General features: G+C 38.9%; 1 protein-coding gene across 2 annotated transcripts in view; it reads left to right on the top strand.

Annotated features, from left to right (window-relative positions):
- shisa9a (shisa family member 9a) overlaps window positions 1-19,339 on the top strand; it is a 49,298-nt gene extending 29,959 nt beyond the window's left edge. For both annotated transcript variants that reach the window (XM_088438195.1, XM_088438196.1), the window contains exons 3-4: window positions 9,476-9,688; window positions 17,117-19,339. In XM_088438195.1, coding sequence (XP_088294321.1) covers window positions 9,476-9,688; window positions 17,117-17,952 — 1,049 coding nt within the window. In that variant the 3' untranslated portion in view covers window positions 17,953-19,339. The remainder of the gene's footprint in view (window positions 1-9,475; window positions 9,689-17,116) is intronic.
- The last annotated feature ends 7,083 nt before the right edge of the window (window positions 19,340-26,422 follow it).

Consider the following 26,422-nt stretch of genomic DNA (forward strand, 5'->3'; position numbering starts at 1 on the left):
GAACGGAATGACATCTGGATCTCATCGCAGAAGTATGCGCCCACGGCCTTTGTGCTTTGAAATGCTTCGTAAAGAACAATTAGGTGTCTAAAAGCAGCTTTTTGTTATCATCTCCCCAAGCCATTTCCCATGACAGACTTTTCAATATTCCTTCTTTCTCATCTCAGTCCTGTGTGTTTAATGGCAGACTCTGGGGGATTAGTAAAAGACCTGGTATTGTAGGCTCCCTGAAAGCACATTTCAATGTATCGCTTGCATTTCCCTAAATGAGAGCACAGTGGCACGCTAATGAGTGAAGCCAAAGCGAGTGACATATGGTGATGATAATGAGATAAGCAGTGTTTGAAAAACAAGGCCGTATATTAGGTGCGGAATCTGGCATGTTCTGTGGAACAGACAGTGTTGTCCAATGAATTTAAGAACAGCAGCCCTTGGGCTGAGCTGCATATCATGTATTATTCAGGGCCCTGCATCCACAAGTTCTCAAGGCGTTGTTTCTGGGCACAAATGAAAGCTTGTGCCAATGTCATGCCTTTGATATGAGGGGATCATTCTGAAAGTTCTCTTTGGTTCTGAAATTACGTCTCTAAAAGTCATTTGTGTTACTAGAAAGTAACAAACTTTTCTTCTAAAGTGGGGTACTGCACACTGTCTGTCTGTCTGTCTGTCTGTCTATCTATCTATCTATCTATCTATCTATCTATCTATCTATCTATCTATCTATCTATCTATCTATCTATCTATCTATCTATCTATCTATCTATCTATCTATCTATCTATCCATCCATCCATCCATCCATCCATCCACCCACCCATCCATCCATCCAACCCCATCCATCCACCCACCCACCCATCCATCCATCCATCCATCCATCCATCCATCCATCCATCATCCATCCATCCACCCACCCATCCATCCATCCATCCACCCACCCACTCACCCACCCATCCATCCATCCATCCATCCATCCATCATCCATCCATCCATCCATCCATCCAACCCCATCCATCCATCCATCCATCCATCCATCCATCCATCCATCCATCCACCCACCCACCCATATTACAGCAGCAATGGATGATTATTTCAATAATAGCTTAATCAGTCGGTCATTAGTATTTCGCCTCATGAATGAATCAGATTTTAAAAAGCTTATTATTCTATAATATATAGGTAATATACACATATACATATATGGCCGGCTCACAAGCGGAAGTCTTGGGCTTGTATTGCCGCATTCCCCAAATCATGCATGGTAGGTGTATTGGACAAATTAGGTTTGTTTTGGAGTGCAAATGGTCGTTGTGTTCCCAGCAATTGGCCGATGACCAGATCAGGATGTACTCTGCTGCCAAAAGACCGGTGAGATAGGCATCAACAAGCCCACAACCGTTGTGTGGACAAGCAGTTAAATAGAATGGATGGATGGATTTATGTACGTGTGTACTTCTTATGGCCTCATTCCAGGGTCTATTATTTTTTATCAGCGGGAATTCAACTAATTTTTTCTCTCTAATAGCTATTAGTCACGCATGGAAAACTCCTGCAAGTGTCTCGTAGTGAGGCCTCTCTTTACTCTCCTGTGATCCTAAACGTCCTCATGCTGCAGAGGGGAGATATGGACTAAAAGGATGAGGACCACTAGAGCAACAGACAGAAAGATGCAACGCATCTCGTGTACCCAACAGATAAACAGACATCGGGCCAAATAAAGAGCACTTGACTCCCGCCTCTTGCAGACACTCACATAACCTGCTTACCGTTTGAGTGTGACTAAAGACGCTTATGCAGAGACACAGAAGAGACCACATACACACTCCTCAGCACAAGGGTGTACACTGTGCACCCCTTAACCCAAAGTGAATGATTTGGACTTGCTTTAGAGAGGGGGAAAAAAATCAGAGACAACAAGCTGTTTACTTTCAATGCAGCCTTCAAAACAAGCAGCAGATTTGGACAACTTTACAAAAGCCAAAAGTCTTTCAAGGCGCTATTTACACATTTTCATTATCTGTGCAGCCTTTTATGTCAACATCTTATCCAGCTTCAAAAGATCCTGCCAGCGAGATGACTCGTAAAATTGTTTTTCTCTATTTTTAGGGGGACAAAACTTGGCAGAATTTGACCTAGCATAAGTTTAGACGTTAGCATGCAGATATGTAAAGCAAAGCTGGAGAGAGGATGAACGAACTAACTGACAACGCAACAAACATAGGTTGCATAACGATGACTTTGTCAGTACAGTGCGGGCCAGCCGGCCTCCCTGCCTGCCTGTTGATATGTGGGCGTGGGTGACTGCACGACAATGCGAACTACTACACGAGAAAAAAAAAATAGTGTTGCCATGACAAAAGAGAGGAGCAGGGAGATGAAGAGGCTTGAGTAATGACAGAGAAGCAGTTTTGCAGATGGAAAAGAGGATTTATGCATTTGCCTGGTGCTGGGGAAAAAAGGAATAACAGATGAGTCAGCTGCTTGCAATTTTTCAATGCAGGGTAAAAAATAAAAAATAAAAAATAAAGGGAGGAATTACACTGTACTGCCAATAGGAATGGAGCCAGGCCAACTATGAGAGTATGTGCCCCTTATTTTCTTGTACAAAAAACATAAAAGGAAGAAATGCAAGTCTATTCACTTATTCAACAGAATATAGTGGAACCCCCAGAATATAGTGGAAACCCCAAAGTCAAACACAATTATGCGGGACACATAACAATAGTACAACAATGGAATTATCATACGTAGATTTAAGCATCTTAGCATGGCAAATGTTACCACAACTATGGTGTTTATTAATTGACATTTTTTGTCAACTACCCCAAGAATGTGGAAATACAGCAAACTTTTCACGTAGTCTGTTTTTTTGTTTGTTTGTTTTGGGGTTTTTTTTTGGGGGGGGGGGCATGTCCTGTGTCATGCTAGATTATTAACCCCATGCCAGGCAGCCAGTCCTTCTCAAATAATGGGGTGTGCACCCCTAGGGGGTGGCACTACGCAATGCGGGGGTGTGGGTGGTTAACCCCAGAGAAAAGCCTTTTTTTTTAAGTGTAGTCACAATAAAATAAGGATTTTTTTTTTTTTTTTTTTTAATTTTGGACACTTTGATGCACTTGTTTTTTTTCCGTTTAAGATTAACCTGTATAAATTTGCATTTGTTGAGTCAATTGATAATGTTTTTTTAAATGTTAAAAAAGATCAAATTTGACGCAAAAGGGTTTTATTTATTTATTTATTTATTTATTTTGAGAAGCAATAAGGCCAATGGTAAGTACTGTACTTTAGATTTCATTACCATGACAACCAGGCACAGTGCAATTGGATTGTGGGGAAAACAAGTAGTTTCAACTTGACAGTGGAGCACAGAATGTTGGAAAAAACAATTGGAAAAAGACCAGTGGTTACCTGTCGGCTTCACAGGTCAGGGACCTGAGTTCAAATCCACCTTTCTCCCTCCTGTGTGGAGTTTGCATGTTCTCCCCGAGCCCGCGTGGATTCTCTCCGGTTTCCCCTCACGTTACAAAAAAACAGGCATGGCAGGTGAATTGGACATTCGAAATTGTCCTTAGGTGTGATTAGGTGCATGAATGGTTGTTCGTTTCTGTGTGCCTGCATCTGCATAGACTTCTGGGATAGGCACCAGCAGGCCTGCAATCCTTGGGAGGATAAGCGGCTCTAGAAAATGGATGGCTGGATGTTAACATGTGCCTACATTGCCAAACACATATACACATGTATTTCCACCCTGTGGACAAGTTAACTGAAATGATGAAGCCCTAAAATGGTGATTCATGTTGCAGATACGCCTTGTGTATCTCATTTTTTGTCACTACTATGGCATTAGAATCTTCACGCTGTCTGCTCACTTCGGGTAACTTCCATTGAGTATTCTTTTTCTTATCTTCTCACAGTATTTTCACAATACTGCTCACTGACACATTTTTGGGAGTTTAAACTGCCATCCCACAAGCCGTCAGTACACCTCAGCAAAGCTCCTTTCAGTCTGTATCAAAGGATTATTTCTGCCTTTTCTATGGCTTTTTGTGAGTTGTTCTAAAAGAATGACAGATGAATATCTACCGGAAGTTAACATGAAGTCCAAGTACGGTCCCTTTTTTTGCCAAAGTAGTCGGGAAATGATCAAAAACAGTTGTGTGGATGAATGAACAAAAAACAACCAATATCTGGACACCCAGGAATTAAAGCGAATTAAAACAAAAATTGGAACATTTGAATAACTCAATTCCCATTTTTTGACACATTAGGGCCCTTTTGTCGGAGCTGGTCACAATTTAGGTCTTAGAAAGCCTACAAAAGCCTGAATTTCACCATGCATCGTTCACTGACAAATTCATCATTTAAGAGGTTGTCCCTTAGCCCATATGCGGCAAGCCCTCTACAAGCTTTTGTGGAAATAAATTGTGATGGCAGCCTCTGTTGTTCAGTTAATAAGTCTTTCCTCTTCCAATCCCTCAAGCGACGTTTTTACAAAGCAAAGGGAGCCTACATATTTTCTGAGAACTATATATTTTTTAAAACTTTCTGCTGGTAGTATATCTTTGGGGATTATACAAACATGATACACATCACAGTGAGTGACAAACAGCTCATCATATTTGAATTTGCTTGGTTTTGTCACATCTCCCAACACTTTATGGTATCTTCATGCAGTTCGCTTTAGGTTTGCTGTGCACTGATTTCATTAGCCTCATTTTCAAGCGCGGACACAGAACAGGGAGAGATCGCACAAGATTCAAGTATAAAGTTCAAATGATCAGTTGCAAAACAATGAACACGACAGAGCATTTTTAAAGCTAACTATGCATGTACTTTATTTCATGCACAATAGGAGGCTGACCATGTTTTTGTTAAATATATTTGGGTTTCTTATCAGCTAACAAGTAACCCACAAGCTTCCTTTAATGACATAAGCTCAATATTTTTTTTTTTTCATTTGTGCTGCTGTGTAATTTGAATTTGTCTGGAACACATTAAAGGCAAAAGGTCAGAGAACAAAAATATCCAACAAGGGAATATGAGATAATCTGTTTCTAAATAAAATAGTAGAATATTAGGCTCCTCACATTATCATGCTGCTTATCCATGGTAGGTATAAGGCCATCTAGACTACTCTGAACTCAGTGACCTGCTTAATGTTGCCTAACTCTGGCCCTTATGCAAATTAGTCCAGTGCCACAAGGCGCACACTAACATTTGGGCTCAAAGCAAGCCTGCATTACAAGCCCAAGAGATGATGATATCATGTTCATGTTTTGCTTTTCGTTTCTGGGAGCCTTGTTAAAGGGGAAGTCAAATAATGTGTTCTATGTGCCCCACTGGTCTAACGTCAACATTCTGATTAATATTTCGTTTGTGGAATATGAATTAGGCAGCAAAAGCCACCCATTTTTGTCTATCTACCAGCATCACAATGCTTTTGATACTACTTCCAACTGACCTGTTTTCTGTCATTTTCAGTGGACAACAAGAAGCAAAATGGCCTCCACCTGAGATTTAAAAAATGCTTAAGTCATATATCACAAAAGACAATATCAATCATAATATTATTGTAAAGATATTTTTTGACTTGACTTTATTTTCAAAATGAACATATAAACAGTTCTGACTGAATTTTGTGTATATGCATAAAAAAACAATGTGGGTTTTCAGTAGCTGGGATTTATTCACTAACCAATTACATTGCTCATTAAATAATCCGCATCAAAGGGAGACATTAACAGATTGTTCATCTTTCCATCCAGATAGCTCATGAAATGTGAGATGAAATACAGTATGATGGTCAAAGTCTAGATTTTCACTTAAACATAAAGTGGAGCAATTTATGTTTGTTTAAAGTGATCGATATTTTGATGGTAAGAAAATACCGACTCACAAAGTCACATGTCTCAAACCAAGAGGGTGATTGGCATTTCTATAAGACACGTGGTTGGCTCCCGGCGCGACCATCGACCAATGAGGGCATCAGTTGTAATCTCCCTCCCCAACGACTGCTTGTTACACAGCCCTGGACGTGCCGGTCTCAATCATAAAACACGCAGGCTGTTGACAGAATTAATACAAAGGAGTCGACGTTCACTGGACTGTTGGAAATCTCTTACCTAGATTTCTTTTATAATAAAATGGCATCTCACATGTAAACAGTCATTATTAATCATGTTTGATTATGTACAGATTTGACTTTAATTCGACTTCAGGGCGCCGCTAATATGACCGCGGCTGCCACGAGACTTCATAACTGTTCAGTTACTGTATAAGATTTAATCAATGAAGATTTAAGTAAATATGTGTACTTCAGTAGTTTCAGTAGTGCAGTAATATTTGTCTTAAATAATATGTATAGTATGAAGACTTTTCACATTTAAAAAACATATTAAAAAAAAAGCTACTTCGCGGTTTTTACATATCACAAGGGGTTCCCTTCCCCATTATACAAAATACGAGGGATCACTGTATATTGCTCTCTGCCAAAACATAAAGTTGCAAGCAGATGTATGTGTGAGCTTCTTTGAAGCTATAAGCTCATTCATCCGTTTTCACATGCACCTTGCCAGTTCGTTAAAAAAAAAAAAAAATCATTGGTCAGCGGCTATTCAAACTTAATCACATGGCTGATTTAGTATGTCTCGTTCCCTTATAATTGAGTTTTGAAAGGCTTTGCATTTCTTTGCTGCCATTCCATTTATGTTCATGAATTTAAATCAGCTAATGGTAAAGAGTCTTAAAAAAAGGCCAAACAAGAAGGTGCACTTGTCTTTTTCTAGGATATGGAATTCTAGCATGACGCTCATCAGCTGGATAAAATTCATTATGTGCTAAGAAATGGGTTAGCCCCCACTTTGCATTTTTGCCTCATGAAAAGTAAAAGCTTGACCCCATCAAGGCTGGAATAAATGTTGACATGAGAAAATCTATTAAATGCTGGAGAAGGGCTTCAAACTCCCTTTTGCAAATTTCCCCCCATGCCCCAAATTTGCACATGTTCTTAAGTTTAGGCTGTGTGTAAATGTTTGATGAGAGGAGACAGGACCCGGAAGTGAAAAATTAGGTTATTTAATACAATTTAATACAAATATAAACGAGAAACTAGACTTGAAAAGTAGATTTGGGAATAAACTAGGAGGACACTTTGATATGAGAGCTTGACATTTTGACAAAGTGTCAAAGGTTAAATATTGCTAGACATCAATTAAGGAAACTAAAGGACCTTACATATTTCATGACAACTTTATGACTGTGAATTGTATTTACAGTACAGCTGTCACTTTTTTATGACATGCTCACCATCTCTACGCCATTCTGCACTTAATTTTCTTGCTTCTAAAATTGTCATGTGGAAATGTAAGGATGCTTTTAACAGAGTGTACTCGTATTAAGGATACATTTGCAATCAGTAACAGGACAATTATCTGTCAGGCTTGGAAAGTGGAAGTAAGCTGAAGTGAATTTTCCACATTACCTGTGACATTTGGCTGTTCTATATAAGACTTTCCACACATGTCTCTGTAGAATAACAGTTTAGTGCACTTAATGTAATATTTGTTAAGTGTTGTTATGCCAACTTGCTTTTGGCACCATCTGTGGAGGCTCAGGATTTTTGGCATTTTGTGATGCAGAATTAGAGTGTGGAGCAAGACTGATCAATTATGTGCATGGTTAAAGTATTTAATATTGTGAGCTAGAGCAAAAAAAAAAAGGATCAGACACAACAGGAAAGATTTTATGCATTCACATGTTTTATGCACACATTTATTGCTGTTAAGAGGCCACTTTTTTTTTTTTTGCATCAACCCCAGTAAAGATACAGGATACATGAAAAAATAGCCTCTATAATGGCAAAAACATGCAAGCTAGGTTGACACATTCAGTGTGTTATATTCACTTACATACATATTAAAGGCCAAAAATTTGGACACACCTCTTTCAATTTCCTAAATATGGCCTCTCCTTTTTTATTTAATTAGCTGATGGGGTGTTTGAATGGTTGTTTGTCCCTTTGTGCCCTGCGATTGCCTGGCAACCAGTTCAGGACAGTAGCCCATAGACAGCTGGGATAGGCATCAGCAAGCATATGACTGTAGTGAGGATAAACAGCGATAGAAAATGTATAGACGTTTTTTTAAAGGCGGCATGGTGAAAAACGGGTTTGATCGTCTGCCTCACAGTTCCGAGGTCCTGGATTCAATTCCTGCTCTACCCAGCCTTCCTGTGTGGAGTTTGCATGTTCACGTGTCTTATCTGACCACTCAGTTTTTTTCCTACATTCTGAAAACATGCATGGTAGGTGCAATATATTCGACATGCCAAATTGCCCTTAGGTGACAAGTCAGTTTACTTCTACAGCCCTTACTCAGCAGTTTCAAAGGGCTTCACAGGTGAAAAAGTAATCATGAAGAACATCTCAAATACACAGCAGCATCCCCTGAACAATGTGGCCGGAAGAGGAAGGAAAAACTCAAAAACCTCATCTGAGGAAAATGAGAACCCTTCAAAAGGGGCCGCAGGTGGGAGGAGCCCCCTTCCAGTCTCAACAGGTTGCACTAGATGCTGAGTGCTAAACATAACTCATTGTGTCATATTAGCAGTAAGTGTCCAGTGCAAAGATGCCTTGATGGCAAGTGATCGGGTAAGATGCTCCTCACAGTCTGGCCTAGTGGGTCTATCCTAACAAAACCCTCGATCGGTGCAGGCCTGCATGACAGCGCTCAATTTGTCTCTCGCCATCTAGTGCCCTCTCCAAACCAAGAGAAGGGTGCATGAAAGAGATGAAGGAAGCTGCAGTCAGACAGACCCATTAACTAAATGCTTGAATGTAGAAATGTGTTTTCAGTCGGGATTTCAAGAATTCTACAGAACACCACTGCACAAATGGAAAAAAAAACATTACCCTGACCCAGGATCCAGCAGAATTCATTTTAGCCTGCAGGGTCATCAAAATGCCAGCGTTTTGTGACCGAAATTGTCAGGACAGAACATAAGGTGTTAAACATTAAACGAGATAGGAAAGAGCTAAGCTGTGTAAAATCTTATAAGTGGTTAGCGACATGTTAAATTCGCATCACGGGTGTACTGGAAGCCAAGGCAGATTGGCTAGTATCGGGTTAATCGAACTTTCTCGTCCTTGTCAAGATGTGATTGTGAATGGTTGTCTCTTTGTGCCCTGCGATTGGCTGGCAACCAATCCAGGGTGTCCTCTGCTTGCTGCCCGAAAACAGCTGGGATAGGCACCAGCAAGCCAGTGACCGTAGTGAGGATAAGTGCCAATAGAAATGGTTGGATGTACTTGACTTAATATTTGTTCCCTTTGATAAAAATGAACACCAAATGAACAGCAGCTACTAAAATCAGTTGCTTTGAATTCTAATTGGTATCAGTAAAAAACTATTGTTCTGTCACTTCTTATAGCGTTGTATCAAACTCATGTTAAATAATGTCTTATTATTGTGCCCTGATTCACAGAGGTTGCTCAGATCAACAACAGCGTGGGGCCTGTGTCAAATATGGTCCAGCAGCATCCGTATCCTGCCCTCAGCCAGTTGGCTCATGTGTATGAACAACAACATCAGCAGCAGCAGCAACAGCAGCAGCAGCAGCAGCAACAACAGCAACAGCAACTGCACTTGCAGCAGCAAAACAAGGACTTCAACAAATATGCCTCACTGAAGGCTGTGGGTGAGTGCCAATCATCATTAACACCTCTCATGTATTTTTTATTTTTTCTATTTTTTATAAGTTATTAATACGGTTTGTTTTTCCACGGTATTATTGGATAACATCATTTGTAGTGACACACCACTGTAAGCTGCTGTTTGCTAGGAAAAGCGGAGCTCCACTGTCACCCTGAACCCTTAGCTGGAAATTCTTGAACGAAGCACAGATGTTGTCTTTTAACTACAAATTGCTCGTGTTATCTTATTGCTCCACTCAAGATTCCGATAGGCGCAGGGACCCCGACCCCGTTGGTCAGGGGTGGGCGTGCGGAAACAACATGAACAAGATACAGCAGATTTGCACGCAGATTTGACAGATGTTATTGATTGTGCCACCAAAGCTGACATGCTATAAAACAGAAAGAGGCTGTTTATCAAGCTGTGTGACAGCTTCACACGTGTCACCAAATTCATCAAGTTTGCATACCAATTTTTTGCTGATTTAATTCTGTTTACCCGCCACATGTTATTGACACAGACTCCGTTGTGTCACTATCTGATTTGTCATTGTTTCAAAGCTTGTTTATGTTACATTGGTTCACTGGTCTCACTTTATTCTGCTCATACAGAGAAATATCTATTCTCATTCTGATGACGTGCGAATCCTCACATTCGCTTATTTCCACACTGTCATCATGGTCATGTTTGTTTATGCTTAGATGGGTTGTACAGTGGTAATTTACAGTACATTAAGTAATGGCTTTATTTGCTTTTGAGAAAAATCTTTAGCTACCTAAGCTATCAATAAGTGTCAGGTCATTTTTTTGCGTTTCCTCTCTGACAGCATACAAGCAAGCAAACACTCAACCAAAGCCCATTTTTACATGTAAAGTACATGATGGCCTTATGATGGGTTGGCCAGATGTCTCGGTTTAACTGGGACAGTCCAGAGTCCCGAAAGATTTCCCCAGCCATATTGGTTTGTCCCACTTTCAAGCAGATCCCGTTCTTGTATCGCATGTATATTATTTTTTAAGTTTGGTTAGCAAGCCACTTGTTTGAGCCCTATCGATCACACAATTGTCACACAGATTCATATGATAAACCAATTAAAAATGACTTTTCACCATTAAACTCAAAGGTTTACTACAGTAGCACAACACCAGGACCAAGCAAACCAAAGAAGTATTTGAACAACATAGTGAAGTAGAAACATGTGTTTCTAACACCATTTTATGAGAAAAGACATCTGTAATTCTCGTCCTGTCACGTAATGAAACAAAAATTCTACCATATGGCTTTGCTTATTTAAAAAAAATACTCATAAATGAATCTGCATAGTGCAGTTTCTTTCATTTACAAGCATGCCAGTAGTTTAGCCAAATTCTGTCCAATCAGAAAGAACTTCTGTCTCTTAATGCCAAAGCTCTCAGAATCTTTGAAATACAGTATGCCTTGGACATACTGTTGTTATGAGGCTGTTCTAGCATCTGAAAAATGTTTACAACCAACACACCTTTGAGGAGATAGTCATCCATATTGATTCTCAAACACAATTTGCGCATGTGATGTCAGAGCATGTTTGTTGCAGACTGATGATGTAACACTCCGGTTAATGCGATTTTGGCAAATATCCACTTTGATTAGTGTTTTTAGAGACCTTCTTTCCTAATGACAAATAAAACAAAGGTGGGAACGCACAGAAGATAGCGGTCAAACCGAAAACTTACCATGTTAAACCAATGTCAAAATCACATCAGCATACAGCATACTGATATTTTAATGTTTTGATTCATAAAAGACATGATAATACGTCCCTGGCATTGAATGAGTTCATGATATTAAGAAAAGATTTTAGCCCTAAATAAAATTAGGACACAACATTCAGATATACAGCAACATTTGACTGCAATCTTACATAAATCCAATAGAAAACTCATTTGTAGTCTTCATATCCTGTCAAACAGATCTTTATCCTGTTTTACATTCAAATCATCTTTTCACCGTTTGTCTCCCCTCCTCCTGACTTTCTTCACCTTCCTATGACTGCGCCGTCTCCCTCACTTCTCACCTTTCCTGCCACTCTCATCCCCTCACCTGATTTGACCACTTTTCAGCCTATTCTTATTCTAATCACGCACTTATCTCAAAAGCACTAGGTTTTAGTAGCTTAAAGAGGCTTAAGCGTTGTTCCATTAGAAATAACGATGTCGCACAATGTATAATGTGGTATTCGTAGAATTGGTTGGATTTAGCCAGATTCCCTTGATTTGAGTTGTTTAAACAATACGGCTTCAGATTTTCCACTGGCAAAGGTGATGCAATGGAGGAATTTCATAAATCAAGACTTCGGCAGCTTGGGTCATTTGAAACATAAGAACCCAAAACATGAAGACAAATGCATACTATATGATGAAGCTCTTATCAAGAAAAAATATTCTAATGCTGCTTTAATTTATTCCAATGCGGTTACTTTTATAACAACTTATGCTGAATATTGCGTTTGTTTGTTACCTCGTGTTGATCCCTATTGTATTCCTGCACAGTTGGGTTGCTGACGATCAAACATAGAAGAAGCAGGAGGGAAAAAAAAACGAATACAGTAACACTGTAGTGCCCGGATTTTTTAGGAACAACAACAGATTATAGGCAACTATCGAGAACACAAAATTCAGCTTCAAAATATCTTCTGCCAATTTAAAGTCAATCCTCTTGAATAGCAGAAAAGACATTTAAAAATCACTAACCTTCACTAAAAGAAGTCAAGCCTTCTTTTGTCTTTATTCTATTTTGTCTCAGTACAGATAAATTTACATAATGAAATACTATAAAAAAAAATGGTTAAATACTGATGAGTGGGACTTAAAATGTCCTGTGATTCTGGAATGACCCATGAGCAGTACAAAACTTTGGAAACGTACTGTAGCTTTTCATTATTTTTCATTTATTTTTATTACAGGGGTGTCTCTCGTTTTAGTTTGTGGGACGCATAGAGGAAAATCTATTCGCAAGTAGGCCTGACCAATAAAATCATGCAAAATATTTATACAACTTTCAAACAACAACCTCAAATGTATTATGCATTTTTTAACACTGCCAAAAGGAACAACATAACTATTAATCATCAAGCATTAGCATTACTATTAATCATAAAACATTTCAAGTTTTTAGTATATCCAAACATATTCACCTTATTTTAATACTTTACATTGAAAAAAATCAAATCGCGGGCCAGGTTCACCCCGTTTGCAGGCCAGAATTGGTCCGTGGACCGTGTGTTTGACACAATTGATGAATATTGATGGAAATATTAGGTCAACAAAAATATTAATCATATATTCGTATATTTTTTTTCGTTTAGGTTCAATGTAGGAAGCTTTTACCCAGAGAATGGCTTTGCAGATCTTGATATTTTCTTGGTCAGCCTTATGAGGTGGGCGAGGCTTTTTGACTTTAAATGCCCTTCAGTGAGTTGATAGTTTGAGTTTCTTGACATCGTAGCAATATTATGAGACCATTTGCATTTGAGGGTAACTTTTGATGGTACTGCACTTTTACGAAGAATATTCCCGTTTAGCTTAAACCACTAGTTAGAATGAAGGATTCTCTAGTTGAATTCTAGCCATACCCCACTTCTCTTCTTGTCACTTTCATTTCCTCACACCTTTCCAACTGCCCTTTGCCACCCACCATCCTTGCTTCTCTTTTTTATTGTCCTTATCATCTGCATCACTCCCCTAGATTCTTCTCTTACCTAATCTATTTTCCCTGCTTTTGTCTCTCTCTCTCTCTCTCGCTCTCTTCCTTTCTGCTACACCCACCATCTCCAATCCACTGCTGATCCCCCTTCAATCCATCATGATCCGTATCACTGCTTCAAGAATCATCGGGCTGCTAATCTCCAGCCTTGCTTCCTTATAGCGGTTCATATCGGGTTCCACTCCTGCAAAGGGAGCATGATGCCTGTCTACCGTCACCTGAGTTACAACTGTGAGACAGATTTCCTCTCGACAAATGGAATTTAAAAAAGCTTCTTCTGGAGAGACTGGCAAGCTGATTTCACTTGACAAACTGAAAAAGGCAGGCATGGAGGAAGGCTGTCATTGGTTGAGCTCATCTTGAGCAAAATGAATGACTCTTCTTTAGCCCTGCTATTGTCGACGCTTGTTCTCTCCTGAAGAAATACATCAATGTCTCAGATCAACACTTTCTTCCATAACGCTCCAAACCAGCCTCTTTTTCTTTAATTGCCTCTGCCACTTTGCCAGTTGTACAGCTGATAAGCAGCACTCTTGTCAATCAATAGCCATTTCACTTCCTCCCCCTCGGCATCTATATAAGGCCGATTCCTTAACAACATCCCGCGAGATAAAAGCGCACACACAAACTGAACTACTGAATGTGGTGTAATTTATAAATTGTCGAATGCAAGATTCCATTTTTTTCTTTTCTTTTTTTTATGGTCTTGGATTGCATAATCCAGGCCTTAGCGACCGTAATTAACAGTATAGGCATTTGTTTATTCCAAATGCACGACAACTGTCCTTGTCTTTATGCTAATGAAATAGGATTAACACACTGTCTGTCACAAATAGATGTTGTTTTTTCTCTCCAGATATAATGCCCACTAATGTTTCCCTTGAGGCTAATTATGAGTACTGTACAAGAAAGCCATAGCTGTTCCATGGCCTAAGTCAAGACATACAAAAGGCAGGCGCTTAGAGGTTTCTTGATAGAATGACAATTAACGCACGCATTACTTAATGAGGGAGAGAATTAAGAAAGAAAAGAATTAGACAAATTATTAGAGGATATCATCAGTTTACGGTCCTGATATCCGGATTTTTGAGGTTAAAGGAGGCGCACAATGAACTAGCTTTCACAGCCGCTTAAGAATACATCAATACAAAGGGATACTCTGTTACTATAGATACATTTTTTTAAGTTGGCATTCTGGTATTGTGTCAATGAGAACCTCAAGTTTAAACTGTAAAAGTTCAGCGAACATTTAAGTGATATGCCATGTTTCAGATGAACTCTGCACTGGTGAATATGTTTTTTAACATATTTCCGTGTAAGTGAGTTAAAAAGTTCAGAGATCATTTAACTCTTTCTGTTCCAGCGTAAGATACCTTATTCCATTCTTTAGTAATCACTGTTTGAATATAGGTCATGTGAGTGACACCAAGCTATTTTGGACAAAAGGAGAAAAGTAGTGCAGCTGTGTTTTCTGCACAACAGTGACTATTGACACAAAAAGATTTTTTTAGTAACATCTGAAACATCTCAACAGTCCTCCCTTGGATAAAACATGAACAAAAAAAGTACAAATGTGTCATTGATGTCAAAATAACAGTTCGCGAATGTATATAACTACATTACAACTGTGTCCAATTGGCATAATATTAAGAGGAGTGCTGGCCATGAGTGTCATCTATCATTCACTAAAAAACAAACAAACAAAAAACCTTGGCACTGGCACACAAGCTAAGCATTTTACATGCTAAAAATTCTAATCCATGGCACTGAAAGAGTTAATTGCCAGTGGTGTTACTTTAATTGCTCATTACTGTTATTTATATTTCCCTCTTCTTAACTCTCAAAGTTCAGTGAGCATTTTGTTTCAAATGAATCCAAAGACATGTTTAAGAATCTTGATGTAAATTAAAAATCAAACATGAATGGCAGATTGATTTGCCAAAATGTGTTTTGAATAATTTCATGAAAAAAAGCAAGCCAAAAAGCAAACTAAAGAATCATAGCAGCTTAAACTATGGATGACCATTTTTCGATTTAGCAATGAAAAAGCGCTTGTGAGTGTTTAGCACTGCTTGCATCCTGAATTATTATATTATCGACACTGATGGCTACAGTGGGGTTGTATTTTATTCCCCCTGATGCATATTATTTGAGTCTCAGCTTGACGCTGGCCTTTTATGGACAGAGGCATGCAGAGCACACTGTGCGTAACAGCGGCATTTTCTGTTTCCTGTCACGTACACCCCTGGATGTGTGCACCGTTGCGCTGACTGCCGCCCAATTGATTCACCTGTCGCCTGAGCAAGTTCGATCCCCCCGCGGGCAGCCATTCGAGCAGCGTCTCAGCGGGTGAGACGCTGCCCTCCCTCCACCCACTCCCCCGTTTCCTGATTCTAACCCGCTAACCTCTCCATCGCTTCACAGGGCCGCTCGCTTGTCTCTCTCCTGCTTCCACCGTGATAAAGTAGATTTATTGCGGCAATCGTAGCGAAAACTCGCTGAGTGTGTTAACTTTATCTACAAGGGTACAGAGGCAAAACGGGCAAAAGAGTAATGACCAGACTGTGAACATGGATACGACAGGAAACATTTCATATTGATAAGAGACACTGGCTCAGCGATGGTGACTGACAGAGAGGAATATTAACGCAAGAGCTGTAAAAGGAACTTCAGGATGCCAAGGCGGACATCATCCTCATTTGGATCGGAACCAAAGTTTATGCCTACCCACTTGCTGAATTTTTCTGATTGTTCTCAGGAAGGCTCATGCAATATTTACTGGCAAAAATTAAGAGCGAAAATGCCCTCTCGTGAATTGTAGCTGCAGATGCAGCTGCAACTAAAATGTAATGGCTACGTTGTTGCCGCATGACACAAGGCAACCGAGTTCTGTTCTTGCAACCCAAACCTTTAGTCTATCACTAACACAGTAGTACTCATGATTATACATATTACATTAGGCCATTTGTGGACATGAAAAAAATTAAGTAGGGATGTGCCATAAATCATCTGCAGCCCATCTGACGACATTTTCCCAGACCAAAATCAGTATGAGTGTTTGCTTGTTCAGAGCTCACACTTTTGGTATATGCCATTTTCTTCTATACAATGACAAAAATTTGAAAAATCGTAATACAGACAACCACCTGCAGCACTGTTGTGTCAGGTATTGCAGGAAGATTTAATTACAGGACTTTTTTTTTTTTTTTGCCTTAAAAGATTACTTAGTCATTTTCCGCTTTAAACGTTAATTTTGTATATACATAATCTGATAACTAAATAATTTTTCATGTACAATTAATACTTTCCGTTTATTCTTATTTATACCTCTAAAAATACTTTTCTACTTGATGTCAAAAAAAAAACGGCAGCATGTGCTCAAGGCTCAAGTAATTTTTTGAGCCTTGAGCATATGTGATGTCATATTTATTGAATTTGTATGACTGCAAGTGGCAAAATGTATACTAAAAAGTATTAATTGTACATGAAAAATAGGCACCTGGCAATGAGTGTCTGGACTCTGAAAAGATGTATATTCCGGTATTGAACCGGAATGTAGTAGCCCATCTCTAGTAGAGATGCAACAAAGAATTTCAACGTTTCATTTTACAATGGAGTTACAGTCTTTCTAACATGTCTTATTGTCGTATCTCAATCAATGTCTTATTGTTGTTTCTCATTCATCTGACAGCGGCCAAATACAACGGTGACCTGTACAACAAACGCAGGCTGATGGTGGAGCTACCGACGAAAGGTCTTCCGCTCCAACCCATGGGCAACTCCCGACCTGCCATGGCCAACATGTCATCGATGAACACCAACCCGATCGCGCCGAACCCCATGGTGTCCCACTCTATGAACCATATGCCCTCCATGACCCCTATGACGTCAATGACACCCATGAGTGCTATGACGCCCATGACCTCCCTCGCTCCAATGGCTTCTATGACTCCAATGACCTCATTGGGGCCACTGACCCCAGAGCCGGTGGCAACCTATGTCACAGAGATGCCCAGAATCCCCTCTGTGTCCACCCTCCCTACAGACCGACGCGGCGTTGGAGTAACATCGTTAAAGCCGAACGGCCAGAAACCTAAAAGCAACCATGGCCACGTCACCTACGGCTCCCACAGTGCCCTCACTCACCTCCACAGCCACAGTAGCAAGCCGACAGGACTGGGGACTACCTCCTTGGCACACATGGGAGGTACAATGCCAGGGGGCACATCCCTTGGAATATCCAGGGTCGCCGAGACCACCATGGGCTCCAGCTTTGCAACAATGGGTCGACCGTTGGCGTACAGTTCTAACACCATCTCGTCTGGGCATCCGGTGGGCATGGGGTTAAGAGGCTGGGACGGGACAGAGACAGTGGGCCGGAGGAAGACGTACGGGCACAAGAAGCCTCAGTGTACGGTGCTGGAGCCCAACCAGCTCCACGGTACCAGAGGCCAAAGCCACAGCCAACACTTCCTCCCCACTCAGCCCTACTTTGTGACCAACAGCAAGACAGAGGTGACTGTGTGAGCCAGGATATGAGGACACGGTGTAAAGAGTGCATGTGAATTGGTGACGAGTGGAAACACCAACACCAGAGTTGGCCCAAAGGTGCGGGTCTGTCTGTTTGTGCAAAGTAGCTACAGCTCGTTGGTACCGATAAATGATTTCTACACATTCGTGATGTGATAGTGACATAACGGTTGGTCGATCACTTTTTACATGTAGAGAGTCCATTCCTAAGATCAATGAACGGACTGCTGCTGTTTGTCAGATGTAAGTGGTGAAATTGGCGGCATCGGCAACCATAGCAGTAAAAATGAAGCAAGCCCAAGAAGCAATATAAGGGATCCGTTGACAGTGCCGAGTCACAACTAGCATCATAGCCTCTGCTAACCAAGCGTGGTTGAACGTGATGACATTCCAGTATGTCTAACCACCAGAATCCCTTGATGGGTTCAACACCGACATCTGACAAGGGCTCTGGGATGCACTCATAGCAGGGTTTGTATCAAGGCCCTTCTTCATATGCTTCACAGCTGAAGGTCACCCCTTCTCAAACAAAGCTCCAGCGCAGATAATGTTTGGGCAGAGAGTTGCTATTCGGCTGCTGCTGCGGCATCTTTCTTCCATAATCACATTCGAGTGCACATACAAGTATTCACATACGCAAGCAGGCATAAGATTGGGGCCAACAAAGCATACTGTAGAAATGTCAGCCACCTGGCTTTTGATACTCATTTATAGCTTTGGTTGTTTGCTAATGTGATCTGTGCATATTTGTTATGTATTGAATTAAATCACAAGTGGAACAAAATATGATGTTTATTAAGAGGTTGTATCGGACATATGAAAGGTTAACGGGTATTTCAAGACCCAGGTTACACAGATTTAGTGGTCGGCTTGGAGGCCTTTACTAATTTGAGACTGGACCTAAATAAATAACCCACATTCCAAAAGCATGCATTGGCAGATGAATTGGGCACTCTAAATTGTCCTTAGATGTGGGTGTGCATGAATGGTTGTTTGTCTCTGTGTGCCCTGGTTGGCAACCAGTTCAGGGTATCCCCGCCTACTGCCCGAAGCCAGGTGGGATAGGCACCAGCAAGCCTGCGACCGTTGAGAAGATAAGCGGCTACAGAAAATGGATGGATGAGAAATCACAACATTTCTCAATTTTCATCTCAATTAGCCACAGATTGTTGTTATAGCTTTATTTGAAATATTTATTTAAAAATATTATACTATTGTAAAGTAGAATTGTTGAACAAAACCACCAAATCTGACTCATTGCAGGCATTTTTGGCTTCTCAGAAACAGTTCTCAAAACGTCTAAGAAAGACCCGAGTTAACTGAATTTTTTTTTTAAATGTGAATCTGCAAAATTTGTTTTGATAGCCCTAAATGTTTTTTTTTTTTTTTTAATAAAAATTGAATATACTGTATGGTCTCTAAATGGCAAGGAGATCTCTAAAAACATCCTTTACTGTACAATATTAACACTAAGTAAAAACAGCGTGAAAATAGTTTTTAAATCTTAATTTGCTTACAACACTTGTACACCACCGAAAACATCACACCCTGCTGGAGGGAAAAATCCAATCTGAGTTATTTGTCTCAAAAGCAAATTAATTTCATGCCTGAAAAAAAAGGTCTGATCATTTGAGCACATTTCCAAGCCCATTTACTATTTTTTGTTGTTGTTTAAATTATAGTGTCCAATTAGCTTTCAACATCAGCCATTATAATCTAGACCTTGCCATTAAGACCCCTTTTTGCTTGAAATTGAAAGGATTATTGGATGACAATTGAAAGATGCCTTTTTAGTGGTTAGGTTTAGTTTTTTTTTGTTTTGATTTTAACTCTAATCCCAATGAATGGAAATCCTGATTTGCGCTACTTGGATGGGCCACCGAAGATGAAATTAATGAATGTGGTGAGTGATTGTCATTGTGGCTCCTCTGTTGAACGTTATTTGGGCCACAATGAAGATTTCAGCTCTAAATCTCATACCTTTGACTACTAGAGTCTTGAGTATGTTGAGTGTTGAGTATTTTTTTATTCAGGGCTTTGTTAGAAATAACAAAGGAAGGTCATTTTTTTGCTTTACATGTTATCTCAACCGAATAACCTAATCCAGCAAACCATAAATGTGGAAATATGAGACCGCTTGTCAACTGCGATTGTTTCACTGTGAAAACTCATCCAGGTTTGTAGAAGCAGTCACTGGAATTATTGTGAAGCGGATAGAGAGGTGGAAGCAATTGGCTCAAAAACCTTTCTAGTGATTAAAAAAAAAAAAAAAAAAATCCTAAAAATGAAGCACGACAGCTGGAATAGGTTACGGTGACGAATCACGGTTGATGGGATCATGGCCAGATGAATGAGTTCTGGAGGCAGTCATGTTTGAAATTCTCCTATCAGGCAGTTAGACAAAAAATGTCATGAAAGGACACAGGTCTACGACACATTACTGTCATTCTGAATGGTCATGCGGGCTGTCATGATATGGGACATTCACTTTTCAGACAAGGATTTAACAAGCAGTCCTAATTTATTCTACAATTTAAGAAGTCATTATCATGCTTTTTGTATGGGATGATTATTGGCTTCGAGATGGTTCTTTCGTTTTTAGAATAGATTTCTTTGATGTCCACAGGTTTGTTGTGAGTTAATGTTTATATTTTTTCATTGATATATATTTTACATCATTTTGTTGTTTAGGGGAAATATTGAGAATAAGACTGGAAGGTGTAGCACTGCATGCTGCTGTTTTTTGGAACAATAAGTTTGGGTAGGAAGGTGACTAGAAAAAAACAGTTGACCCAATTGACCCAATTCAACGACTTCAATGACATTTTTAAGAATTAATTGACTGCAGTACATCTTAATCAGATACACAGGTTCTCAAGTTTTATATATATATATATATATATATATATATATATATATATATATATATATATATATATATATATATATATATATATATATATATATATATATATATATATATATATATATATATATATATATATATGCAGTAAAAATGACGAAAATTAACGAAAAAGTGAGTCCAAGGTTCAACCTACATTTATAAGACATGATCCAGACGTTTCATCCAGATGTTTGGAAGTCGTAAGTGTTGCTGAATAGAAGAGTAGCTGCACAATGATTAATATTTTGATGTAAAAAAAAAAAAAAAAGATGGAAAGTATGCACCCTCCAGTAAAAATGATGCGTCTAGGACACGGGGACACAGGCAAACAAGGGCACTGTCTTTGATTTATTATATATGATTTTTCAAGTGTCCAAGCAGCATAGCATGAACTTTGTAATCCGGTGGGAGAATACATTGTCAAACTATACAAAAATGTAGCTATAATTACTATACTGTCATGTTTTTAGCCTAGAGGTGTTATTCATGCAAATGCATGTTGAGGTGATGCTCACTCATCCTTCTAAATCTCAAATTATGACATCAATGATGTTATTCTCCAGTTATTGTTTTTTTTTTTTTACACAATCAGTTGTATGTTTTGTACCATCTCCCTCATATCAATCAACTTGTCCATCCTATTTGACAGCAAAACCACTACCTTACAAGCCTTGGTCAGTAAGAACTGTAGGAAGGATTTGTTCAAGGAAATTGAAGATTGTACACCCTGCAGCTTTACTCAGTAGACTTAAACCACTGACTTCTTTTCATACGACAGGTATTTGAAAATGATGTAAAAATACACTGGCAGGAGAACATAATTACAACTTGCCCAGTAAAATTGCAAATTCCCTTTGTGGCACTAAATAAAGGGGACAATATAAACAAATTAATAATATGGCATTTCAAATATTTTACCTACAGAAAGATTTTGATTGAAGCTCAGTTATTTATATCAAGATATTGTTGGATTTTGTATTCCTATGCTCTCGAAATGTTTTGTTTGTTCATCTCGGCATATTAACTTAATTATTTATTATTATTATTATTTATTATATTATTATAGATTTATCTAACAAAAGGACTATGATCTAAAACCAGTACTTTCGCATCCTATATCTCCAGGATTCATGCAAAAGTTAAATCAAGGAAACTGGACTATTCCTGTTTGTTGAAGATGTTCACAGTGAATCGAAAAAGCTTCTATTTATCGAATAGTTTTCCTTTTACGCGTCAATGGATGTGTTGCAAACAACAAACCCTTTTTTGACCAGACCCAGTATAACATGAATAGGAGAGTACACACCTACTGTAAACTATTTAATATCTAACCCTTAACCGACCCATTAATCCATTCTGACGCTCATTTTGGCCAAAATAGCTTTCATTCTTTAATCAGCAATGTGTGGTTTGGACAGATTAAACATAAGAATCGACGAACGTGGCAAGTTCTTCGCTGAGCCCGTGCGCCGCGAGTAGTGTCGAATCAATAACAAAGCTCGTGCAAAAGCAAACAGCACGAATGGGGGGATGAGCAGAGGAGATTGAGGAAAAGCTCCGAGGCAAACACCTCGCAAACCTCACTGCCTTTCTTAGCACCTGAAGCACACACACCGAAAAAACTGAAATAGATAAGATGAATTTTGTGTATTTCCACAAATGCGTACTTAATGTGTGCGTGCGTGCGGCTGGAGTGTTGAAAACGGCTTGTTCTCTTCAATGATGCGATCTTAGTGGTTGAACAAACTTAGTATCTTTGGGGTTGCTTGAAACATGACGGCTGAGTACTTGGCCCTGAACCAGGGATAAATGTATTCCACATACATGTATTAGGAGCGTAAAAAGTAGACTAGTCGCGATTAATTCATCGTAATTCATTTAGTCATTATTAATCAATCAAAGTCGCAAAAAAAATTGTTAACCAAAAACCCATTAGGAAGCTAATATATGGCATAGATTGTCAAAACGTCAACTTTCAATATACCGTCCTGCCGTCCCTTTTAAATGCTTGCAAACGGGAGGTCAAGAGGTACGCCCTGCAGATATCAAATTTAGCCCATGTCGGGCTCATTTACTGCCATTAAAAATTGGAAATATCAATTTTGGACATATTGATGATGATGTTTTATTATGCCTTTTCCCTGATTTTTGCATCAATCCTTTCAACGGCAACTCACGAAGAGGGTGCAATTGAAATTTTTGTGTCAGGACCCCAAACCACCAGGGGGGGCTAGCGGGTGACATTTGCAAGCCTTTGAATGACTTCATTGAGTGGCTTAGCCCGACTCCCATAATGCCAAGTTCTTGCTATGCATTGTGGGCGTTGTAGTTGACAAGAACTAAATGGTGCAGGAAAGCTTTTATTTTGCTGCAGGGAACCGTTTTATATCATGCAACACATAACATATTATCTACATATTCCCATCTGCAAAATATGCAGCATTAGATAGCTCTTAACATTTTTATTTTTTTGGAGTACAGTAAGAACATCAGATGCTGCTGGCGAGAATTTCCAAGTGTGTCCCACGACAGAATACAGCCATGTCGCCCACTCCACAACAGACCCTAATTCAAAGAACACAAATCTAGTCTTGTGGTCCCATTTTCTTTTATTCTTTTACTTCTCTATTAAAATACACAAAACAGAATTCCCATTAGACCAGTCACGCTGAAATCAAGCTTTGTTGTTGTGTGGAGCAGGAGAAAATCACACTGCGAAACATCCACTCGGGATATTCAATGAATCAAGCGGAAAGGGGATTTGTGGCCAGAGGGGATTAGGAGCCTCTCATTGTGATCTGTAATCACCAAAACCTTAAGAAATACTAGCAAGAGGCTGTGCTGTAACTCTAAGTGGCAACACATGACTGAAAAGGGACCTAGTGTCAACCCCTGATAGGGAGGAAGCGTTGAATAATAGATACTGCTGGAGGTGCAAAGGCACTTGGCGCCGCATGGAAAGTTGGGAATCTGACATGACTGTTGACATACACACATGCATGAGGTGCACCAAGCAGCATATTGAGTCACACACGCAATTAAATAACCAAGGGGGAAAAAAAAGGGTCACAAAAAGGAAATTATATGTAGAAAGTCTTTTTTTTTCTAATTATGATGGTTTATGCTTGTAAAGTTATTAATTAATTGTTGAATGTGGCTATATCTTCTTCAAGGTTTATGAGATTTAATGTAACAATTTGTAAATTGAATATTCAATCTTCTATGATCTAACCCTGGCACAGTTAAAATGGATTTTTGTCATATGGGTGTCCGGGTCCAAAGGATCTTTGATGTCCAAAGTCATCAATGGCAGTAAATGAATGACTTATGACCATTCTTGATCATTGGATTAACTCTCTGAAAATTACCTCTATTTATTGTAAAATGTTTTCCTATTCTCAACTATTCTTTTGGGACCTAATTTTCCTTTTTAAATTAACTCATTCAATGCCAGGGACGTATATTCATGATTTTTTTAAGTGTCCAGACATTCAATCCCAGATACTTAGGTTTGGATTTAATATTTATGCGTTTGGAAATTATTGTTCTTCTTGTACTTAAGTATTGATTTCATACTTACAGTAAGTATGAAAGTATTCTGGGATTTAATGTCCGGACTCCTAAAAAAAAACGTGAAAATACGTTCCTGGCATTGAATGAGTTTAATATTTGTAATTACCACGTGAAGTGGATTTCCCCTACCTATATCACGCATATTTGTCTTTTTTTTTTTAATGTCAGTTTTATAATGGAAAGTTGCAAATTAGAAGGTCTATGTCTGGTGGCGATTTAAGGGCTCAAACAACTTTAGTTAGCGGATTGATTTCTTTAATAACATTCAACTGTATGATTGAAAAAATAATCCCCCTTCTCATACCATCAACTGGGGGTCTTGTCAGCAATGTTTACAAGTTTGTATAGCCTCTGTCTGTACAGTATGCGCATTGTTTTCACTTTGGCTTCAGCACATGACAAAAAAAAGAAGCATTTGGGGTTTTTTTGTGTTTGCCTGTATGATGTTCTTCATATGTATTTTCAACAAACAGCAACGCCATGTATAATTTCTGTTAGCATTAGCAGCAGCAAAGCTGATGGGGGAAAAAAAAAAAGCACCAGTTATTGACCCCTGCAATGTTCAGAGCCAAGGGATTTCCCATAACTGCAGCAGAATCAATAAGCTATTTGTGGGACGATTACTATCCAATAGCAAGCTAATCTTTTTGTAGAAAAACTAAATGATTGGCTCATTTTGTGTATTTACCGTGTACTACATACAAAGATGTATGAGATTCAATTTTATATTTTTTATGTCCAGGCCAGTTTGTGGTATTTATGCATATGTATATATGAATACATATGGCCCTGACACTGCATATACATGTGGCTATCGTAAAGCATATTTTATATGGTAGAAGCCCATCTCCCACTATTGTTTGCACTGTAGCTTATAATATGCACCGTGATGCCCCGTCGTCCTTTAACCATTTACTGACTTTGAATTCTGTGAAATGAAGTTATGAGAAAAATGTATTTTGGTACTACTCGACTATCGTTAGAAAAAGACATAGCAGATGTTTTTGTCCCAAAATATATTACCATAGTGTTGCTAAGAACTTATTTTGTTTTCCTTTTTACAGGGGGAGGGTTCACAGGGATATTTTTTTTTTTTTTGATTTGCCATCTAACACCATATTACTATTGTTCTATATACGACTTTCTTACGTGGCAATAAAAAATGATTCTGCAAAAATGACCTCTTGTTGCCTTTTATGTTTTCTTCTGTCTTAGCACCTTCATCAGACATTTCATTATACCTTACAGTACATTATGAAATCAAATACAACAATTGTATGGTTTGCATCAGTACACGACTCACTGGGAATTTGCCAAATCTGAGATATTCCTTGCGGTGTGACAATTTGGTGGCAGAATGTCAAAATGAACTTAGACTTACTCAGACCATGGGCCCTATTTTTGTGTTTAGGTACAAGTCTGGAGATCACCGTTTATTAAGTAAAAACTCCGGATACACAAGAATTTAAATTTGTAGTGCAGGTATACCATTCTGCTGTGTATTGACTCATTTCAAGCACTGTACATTAACGTCCTCAATATGAACATCCGGGGATTTAATCCTCTAAATCAAATTACATTGTAGAATTGAATGAATGAATGATTCATTTTCTTCTTATTTTTTTAAAAACCCATTGAAGGTGACTGTCACACCCCCACACACCACACACACACACACACGCACATGCGAGCCGTCGGCCTGTGCTTTTCTGCCAAATTACCAACGTTAAGTCTAACCTGACTCAAGGCAGATTTACGTCATGCAACAAGATGTATGATAATTGTTATATGTTATTTATGTTGTTAAAGCCCAATTAAGACATTTAATTAGATTCATTTTGCATAGTTGTTTACGATGGTGTGAGAAAAACTGCACAGCATCAAACTAACAATGAACCATCTTTTTAAATGTTTTAAATGTTTATTGATGTAACCCATTAAAAATATATGTTTATAATGTAGTATCTTAGATGATTAAATAGTTTAGAT

The sequence above is a fragment of the Hippichthys cyanospilos genome, chromosome 17 (assembly GCF_059441005.1).
Source record: "Hippichthys cyanospilos isolate Australia breed blue-spotted pipefish chromosome 17, RoL_Hcya_1.0, whole genome shotgun sequence".
Lineage (NCBI taxonomy): Eukaryota > Metazoa > Chordata > Actinopteri > Syngnathiformes > Syngnathidae > Hippichthys > Hippichthys cyanospilos.